This window comes from Octopus bimaculoides, chromosome 7, assembly GCF_046866305.1.
Source record: "Octopus bimaculoides isolate indiv1 chromosome 7, ASM4686630v1, whole genome shotgun sequence".
Taxonomy (NCBI): Eukaryota; Metazoa; Mollusca; class Cephalopoda; order Octopoda; family Octopodidae; genus Octopus; species Octopus bimaculoides.
Genome location: NC_142934.1, coordinates 87,248,882 through 87,257,440, shown reverse-complemented (window position 1 = coordinate 87,257,440; position 8,559 = coordinate 87,248,882). Strand labels below are relative to the sequence as shown.

Sequence of the window (8,559 nt, the reverse complement as noted above, 5' to 3'; positions counted from 1 at the left end):
TATATATATATATATATATATATATATATATATATATATATATATATATATATATATATATATATATATATAAATACATAAATATATATATATATATATATATATATATATATATATATATATAAATACATAAATATATATATATATATATATATATATATATATATATATATATATATATATATATATATATATATATATATATATATATACATACATAAATACATATATATATATATATATATATATATATATATATATATACACAGATATCGAAAAATCTGTATACATACATACATATTGTGCCGCTGTTTATTTGCATACATATATGCACGTATGTGCATGTATATATGAATGTGTTCGTGCATGCATATGTGTATGGATGTGTGCATGCGTGTGTTTGTATATGTACACGAGGTCCTGTGTTACGTCGAACTATCTGAACTGTATTCATTACCTGCCTTCCATGAAAAAACAGTCCGCTGTCAATGTATAATATCTTACATAAGCTACGGATTTTGTTTTTAATATTAAAACCTACAACGCATCGTATTTCACATGTCATAATAATTGAGTGCCAAGATAATAATTTCCATTTTCCTGCATAAAAAAACATATTAGAAATTATAGCGAGGATGTTAAAATGAACACGTTTAATATATATAATTTATAGTTTGCTTTTTAATTCGCGTTAGCATTTTTTCCGAACGTTCGCAGAATATCAAATGTGTTTCTGTGAAGATATTTCTTGGTTTCAAAATAATATTTGTTACACCTCATGGATGTTGGGTGATGACTGAAAGAGTGCGACCGAAAATACAAGCGGCGGAAATAAGGTTCCTTTGAAGGATCTGTGGAGTAACGTATCTCAGAAGTCATTCTCCTCCGGTCCACATTGCCTGATCACACCTCCATACTACGGACATGTGATTTGTATGTCTAAGAAAACAAAAACCGCAAGACAAGGTCTTCACCGAGCCAACCGGAAAGAGACCTAGAGGACATGATGGTTAGATAATATTTATACTTTCGGATGGTCACGCCTGGGAATCCAGTTGGACAGCGTAAAGACTATTACTCGCGATACGAGCCTGAGAACTCTAACCTAACGACCTCGCAGGAATAGTGTATGGTGTAGACGAATGGATGGGAACATTGTTTCTCAACCATTTTTGCCTATAGAACACTTTGATTCCTATTCTTTTCAGATGTACTCTCTTAGCTATTCGTTGTTTAAAGAATTTTATATTTTTATGATTAAAGAATATCTGAAATGGCATAGAAAAAATACTTAAAATATTCTCTGTCAATACACAGAATATAACTAATTTATTGCAGATAGATTTTCACAACAAAATCTTATATGGACACCACAAAGGCCATATGTACCCCAGTTGAGAATTACTAGATGGAATGGAAAAAAAAGTTATATCTTATGCTTCAGCTGTTGTGGAGTGGATGGCAAAAGGCAGAGGTATTTGAATTAAACAAATAACATAATGAAACTATATTTGAAGTGAACATGGATCTGCCAGCAACTGCGACTGTATTCTATCTCCCTTCATTTTTATCTTTTTTGATAAATTACTTGTTCAAAATATCGAATGAATTATATCCTTGGGCTAATATCAGAACTGAATATCAAGTCAGTTAAATATATTCCGATAACACTCTGTTTGTAAAACGCTAGAAAAAATAATAAGCCCATTAGGTTAAATAAATACATTATTAAATTTGTACAAAATTTCAGCCATGCTTCCGGTATCGATTGCACACACCACTCAGTTTTACAGAAAACATGTTTTAAGTTACAACGAATTTATGGATTTTCATAACAGATGTAAACCACTTTAATTGCTTTAAGTTATCATACGTTTCTTTATTTATAGTTTTCATACGCTTGAGATAGCTGATAGCTTCGCATTTGCACAGTTTAACATTTCTGAACAGGGGTTATTTTTTTCTTTTAATTCTATCAACTTCAGGCTATTTTTTTTTTCTTATAAACACAGAAAAAAACTCCTCACTGCCGGAATAACAAACTTTATTGCGACGGATGTGACAGGAGCGGAAAAATATGTTGAAAAGAATACAGAGGTGTAAAGAAGAGTTTGACAAATCAATTATTTAATAAATAAGTAAATGATAACCAGTGCTACTGGTAGTGATAGCAGTAACAGTTGTAGACGTGGGTGTTCTAACAACTGAACGCAACGTAGGTACTCTAGAGATAAAAGGAGCCATTCGTATAAGGGAGCACGATTCAACTGTCGGTCAGTTACGCCAATAGCAGTGGATGCGCAATGGCCCGGTGGTTAGGGCAGTGGACTCGCGGTCTTAGGATCACGGTTTCGATTCCCAGACCGGGCGTTGTGACTGTTTATTGTCCCCTCTATGTTTATCCCCTTGTGGGCAATAAAGAAATAAGAAATGTTAGTACGTCGAGCAAAATGCTTAGCGGTATTTCGTCTGTCTTTACGTTCTGAGTTCAAATTGCACCGAGGTCGACTTTGCCTTTCACACTTTCGGGGGTCGATAAATTAGATACCAGTTGTATACTATGGTCGAGCTAATCGACTGGACCCTTCCCCAAAATTTCGGCCCTTGTGGCTAGAGTAAAAAAGAATTTTTTCGCTTTCTTTCGCATTGTAAGAAAGTTCCCATTAAATTCTCTGTTCCATTATCACAGTACGTCAAGCAAACTGCTACACACTATTCGACAGATATACTGAAAAACATATATCAGTGATATTTCGAAATAAAACCTCAATACACATAATAGTTTAAAATTTCGGGCAGAGAACCAACAGCTTTTGAAGAGAGGGACGGGGTTAATCGATTACATCAGCCCCAGCAATAAACAGATATTTATTTTAACGATCCCGAAAGCATGAAAGGCAAAGTCGACCTCGGCGGAACTTGAACTTAGAACGTGGACACCGACGAAATGCCACTGATCATTTTGCCAGCATGATAACGGTACTGCCAGTTCACCACTTTAACCGCCATATACATAATAAATGTTATTTTTGCACTGAAATCTGCATTTTCTCCTTCATTCTGTGTGTTTGTTGTGTAGTATTGCTACCATATTTGTTAACGTTGGTAAACACCTTTCTGAAGAACACCTTTCACCTCCGCTAACTGCGCACGTTCTTTCGAATCAACAACCCTTTACATTACTTCATACTGTTTTGGCCCCAACATCGATGTTCTGATAATTCAAATTCCTTCTATTTTATTTCGATACACTTTATTTCACCTTAAGACATTTTAGATTTAAGTTACAATAATTTATCTTCACTTTTCAAAATCCATTTCGTTTACAATCCATTTTTAATCGATTTTCATTTACTTCAACACTTTTCAAATTTTGCATTTTAATTTTATATCATATTAATTTCTTTGAATTTCTATCTTCATAAAATAGTAATTTTTTTATCGCATAATTTCATCACATTCTTTCTCATCAGAATATTTTTTATATAATTTATAACACCTTTTAACATTCCTCAGCTATTACTGTATTCTTTATTCATAACTCATCCAGTTCAATTCATTGCTCTATCGATTTAATGGTGTAGCATATTTTTCCACCTTTCTTCATAAGAAGCTTTCTAACAAAGTCATGCAGTGGAATAGTTTTTAGTTATTTGTGAAGCTTGCCTCCTCTTAATGTAAAGAATGTATACAAACGTATGGATAGGTTCGTCTATTTATGTTCACGTTAGCGCACAGAAAATCACCAAAGCGTGAATAACATATATATATATATATATATATATATACAGAGAGAGAGAGAGAGAGAGAGAGAGAGAGAGAGAGAGAGAGAGAGAGAGAGGGCGGCGAGCTGGCAGAATCGTTAGCACGTCGGGCGAAATGCTTAGCGCTATTTCGTCTGCCGTTACGTTCTGAGTTCAAATTCCGCCGAGGTCAACTTTGCCTTTCATCCTTTCGGAGTCGATTAATTAAGTACCAGTTATGCACTGGGGTCGATGTAATCGACTTAATCCCTTTGTCTGTCCTTGTTTGTCCTTTCTATGTTTAGCCCCTTGTGGAGAATAAAGAAATATATATATATATATATATATATATATATATATATATATATATATATATATATATATATAAATGAGTAGGTACATATGTACGCACATAGAGATACATGCATACATAAAAACATATATACATGGTCACATACATGCATACCTATAGACAATCAGGCAGACAAACATTGAAGAGAACTTCCTATCGATCGGCAATGGGCTCTTCAGGAAGTACTCTCTTCTAGACGATTTCTCATACAGCCTTGTTAGTAACACAACGTTTCGGCTGTTATACCCTCCAGGTGTCTTGGGAAAATTTCGAACCTGGGTTCTCATTCCTAAGGTATTTTTCTATGCTGTTGTTATTATTATTATTATTATTATTATTATTATTATTATTATTATTATTATTATTATCATCATTATTTTTAGTCAGTGACTAAATAATAATAACATTGAAAAATACCTTAGGAATGAGAACCCAGATTCGAAATTTCCCCAATACGCCTGATGAAGGCTGCAGTGTATATCAACCGAAACGTTGTGTTAACAACAAACAAGATGAGAAGAAATATCCGTCAAATGTAAATAATGTAAATATTTTAAATAATCGACAAATACTGTTTTCAATTTTCTGTTTCCAAATTATTTCAGACTATTGCTATTTTAAACATCGTTCTCTACAAGGAACCTGATTTGAATGGTAAAGAATACCCGTGCTGGGCAAAGGTTATCGGATGGCTCATAGTTGCTTTACCAATTTCCGTCATACCCACCTGGTTTTTATACAAATATTGCTCACAAGGCGGGTTTTACGTAAGTACAATTATACAAATAAATATTTCTCTCCCTTCTCTACACACAAATGCAGTTACTTGTACATACCCGGTCACTTATACTCGTTCCAAAACCCTACATATTGTCCTCCACACAAAAATGTAAACCCTGGAACAATTTTCTCTCCTTTTTACTGTGTTATGTGAATCAAACTTATCTTCTGAATAGGTACACCGATATATTTTCACTAAGACAGTAATGCGAAAACTGCAGTTATGTGATAAAGTAATTTTATGGTTTTGTTTTCGTATACATTAATATATATAATAAATCTATTGTCCAGTATAAAGTCTGGTACGTATTATATTGGACTTGTTTGCCGAACTGCTAACTTATGGGGACATAAACATACCAATACCGGTTGTAAAGGAATGGTACGGGAACAACAAACATACATGCAACGAAACACAAAGACTACACGCACACACTAAACACATTCGTACTATACAGACACGCACGCACGCACACACACACACAAACACACATATGTATGTATGTGTGTGTGTGTGCGTGTGTGTGTGTGTGTGTGTGTGCATGCGATGCGCTTCTTTCAGACTCTATCTCCTATATCCGCTCACAAAGCTTTGGTTGGCCTGAGGTTATTGTTGAACTCATTCAGCCAAAGTGCCACGCAGTGGTTCTGAACCTGGAACCATTTGGTTGAGAAGCAAACGTCTTTACATACAATCCCGCCTGCACCATGCACTCAATGTGTGTGTGTGTTTTTTTTTGTTTTTTTTTTTATTGATCATCGTACTCAACCGTTCGAATTCATATCTGGTTTAATTATCACATATATTTTTTGTCTATATTTCAGATGCTGAAATTAAACATGCGGCCTTCACCTGACTGGGGCCCGGCCCGCAAAGAGGACCGAATCGAACGTTACAGTGCGGATTCACTTGGGATTCACAAGATACAATGCCTACCCGAATCGTCTAGTGTTAATGGATTAGCTAACGCCGTTCAGCACGCTAGCAGTTTGTCTACCATCAATTCTTACGTTCCGAACTCTGTCAGTGGTTCAATGACTTCATTTAACAATGCTGCTAGCTCTGTGACATTACCTACTGCTAATGATATCAATCTGAACACAAAAAGTAACGTGGTCAAATCGGAATCGATATTGTGATTCTCAGAACAAATACAATATTTAAAAAAAGAAATAACAAAGTGAATAAATAGACAGTACAGAATCACAATATGATACAAATACAATTTGACAGTTTATAAACAATGAAAGGGAAAAAATAAACAACAACAACATAAAACGATACGTTGATTCTGAGATTTCATATAATCACAAACGACAGAAGGTGAAATGAAGTAAAACAACCGGAAGCAGAGCGAGTGCGAGAGAGAGGGAGCAAAAGAGATGTAGATATGAGAGTGAGAAAGAGAGTTAGAGACAAAGATCATGTAGTGTGTGTCTGTGAGAGAGAGAGAGTGAGAAAGAGTGTGTATGTGTGAGAGAGAGAAAGAGAAAATGAGGGAAGAGAAAGAATGAGTCACCGGGTGCGTTGCGTGGAATTAAGTTCGAAGTGTGAAAGTTTAAAACGAAATAAATATTCATGTAAACAAGAAGCATCCATAAAAATCTATCTTGATCACTCATTAACTCACAATGCATTTCCGTGTTTCATTTTGTATTTTCTATTTTACTTTATAATCTGTTATTTATTGTTTCATTTACTTTTGAACTTCTGTATAATTTATTTTTAGTCTTTGTAAATCTATAGTCATTTTTTTTTTAAAGACTTCTAAATAAATCATTTGTTATTGTATTAATAAAGTGAAAAATAACAACACGCGTTGTAGAATATTAAACTCCCATTCAACAGTGTTTCGATTTACATCGTTTACGACATTAAACAAGCCCGAACCTCGTTTATAATATTAATGCCCATTAAAATATGCATGGACATCATTGGCGACATAATTTCTCATTAAGAAAAAGCATGAATCTTACTTCCGACATTACATGCCATTTAAAACCATGTTCATGCTGCTCAATAAAAAAGCTTTGTTATCGCTGGTGAAAATAATCCCATTAAAAATCCTTGGACATGGCTTTCGTCATTAATACTCATTAAAAAGCATGAACACATCTTACACCGTAAATAACCAATGAACATGTGAACATTTCTTACGAATTAATATCTATTTTAAAGAATCGTGATCACCATCGACAACATTAATAGCCATTAAAAAGCACGGACGTCCGAAGACCCGGTTCCTCGTTTACTGAACAAAACTCATTGCAAGTAAAAGTAATCATACAATAAATGATTATATTACCAACTTTCAGAAGCAGACGACATCAATGTATTGAAATTTCTCTATGAAGTGTGTCGTAAATTCACTATCGATACTCACTAGGAAATACCTTCTTGGTTCAAATCATTCCAGTGGCGTTTCATATATATATATATATATTTGTATAAACTTAGATAACTTAGATATGCTTCGACCAAAGATTGGTCCAGACCATGTCTAACTTAATAGCACAACCTGATAGTATTATCTAGATCCTATTAAAGTCAAGTTTGTGGTATCGTGGTCCATTCGAGTAGGGAGTTCTTGCTGAGTGAGTTGTATCCAGGTATAAGTGGCTTATCTGGTATTCTTTGAAGAAAAATGTCCAGATTCCGTTGTTTAAAGGTAATGGGATCCTTTTCCTCTTTGATCTGTTTCGGGACTATGTTAAATAGGGCAGGGCCTGTTGAGGAAAACAAATTGTGTTGCAGTGTATTTAAGCGTTGTGATCCTTAATTGGGTAGGGGACGTATGTCCAATGGTCCTAGCCTTAGATGAATTTTGAAGCTAATGTTGAGGTCGTTTGGGCAATGCTGGTGATATATTGTCCACATTCTGCAAATGATGTATCGCTCACGGCGGCGCTGGAGAGAATAGTTTCAATGCTTTAAGGCGGTCCCAGTAATCGAGATCAGTCATGTCCTTAATTCTTTTAGGGAATGACCTCTGAGGTGGTTCAATTTTCGAGTTGTTTTGTTTTGTATGGGGTGACCACAGCGAGCAGCAGCATTCAAGGTGTCGCCATACAAAGGAGAAGAAAAGTGGAATGATGATACCTTGTTCTCTGGAGCGGAAGGTTCTTAGGATCCGGAACTCATCCTACGAGCTATGTCGACTTTATTGTTGATGTAGGCACACCAACTAGATTGTTATTAACAATAACTCCAAGGTCTCTGATGTTATTAGATGCTGTGAGAGGGTCCCCTGAAGGAAGAGTGTTTGGCAGTTTTAGCATAGACTTTCTCAAAAGTGCATCAGCTCAAATTTTCCCTCGTTTAGTTGTATTTTGCTTTTGCCTGCCCATTGACTCACAACATGTAGATCAGACTGAATGTGAGTTCGGTCTTCATTGATAATTTTTTGGAGCTTAGAGTCATCAGCGAATATTTTTTCTTTGCTGTGTTTTTTGACGCTGGAAAGGTCGTTTATATAGATTATAAAATGGAGCGGGACCAAGACAGTCCCCTGAGGGACACCACTGGTGAATTTTCCTGGGTTTGAGTGGATTCCATCGACCACAACATGTGTTCTGTTCACCAGGAAATACTCAATCCAATGTAGAAGTTTTCCACGGATTCCAACATTTGTCAACTTTGACAGTAGGATATTATGGTCAACTCTATATGATGATGGCCGTCCA

The 8,559-nt window shown here is 35.1% G+C and overlaps 1 protein-coding gene across 1 annotated transcript in view; it reads left to right on the top strand.

Moving 5' to 3' along the window:
• LOC106884069 (sodium- and chloride-dependent glycine transporter 1) overlaps positions 1-6,710 on the top strand; it is a 362,819-nt gene extending 356,109 nt beyond the window's left edge. Inside the window, exons 12-13 of the mRNA XM_089355594.1 lie at positions 4,701-4,862; positions 5,701-6,710. Coding sequence (XP_089211720.1) covers positions 4,701-4,862; positions 5,701-6,015 — 477 coding nt within the window. The 3' untranslated portion in view covers positions 6,016-6,710. The remainder of the gene's footprint in view (positions 1-4,700; positions 4,863-5,700) is intronic.
• The last annotated feature ends 1,849 nt before the right edge of the window (positions 6,711-8,559 follow it).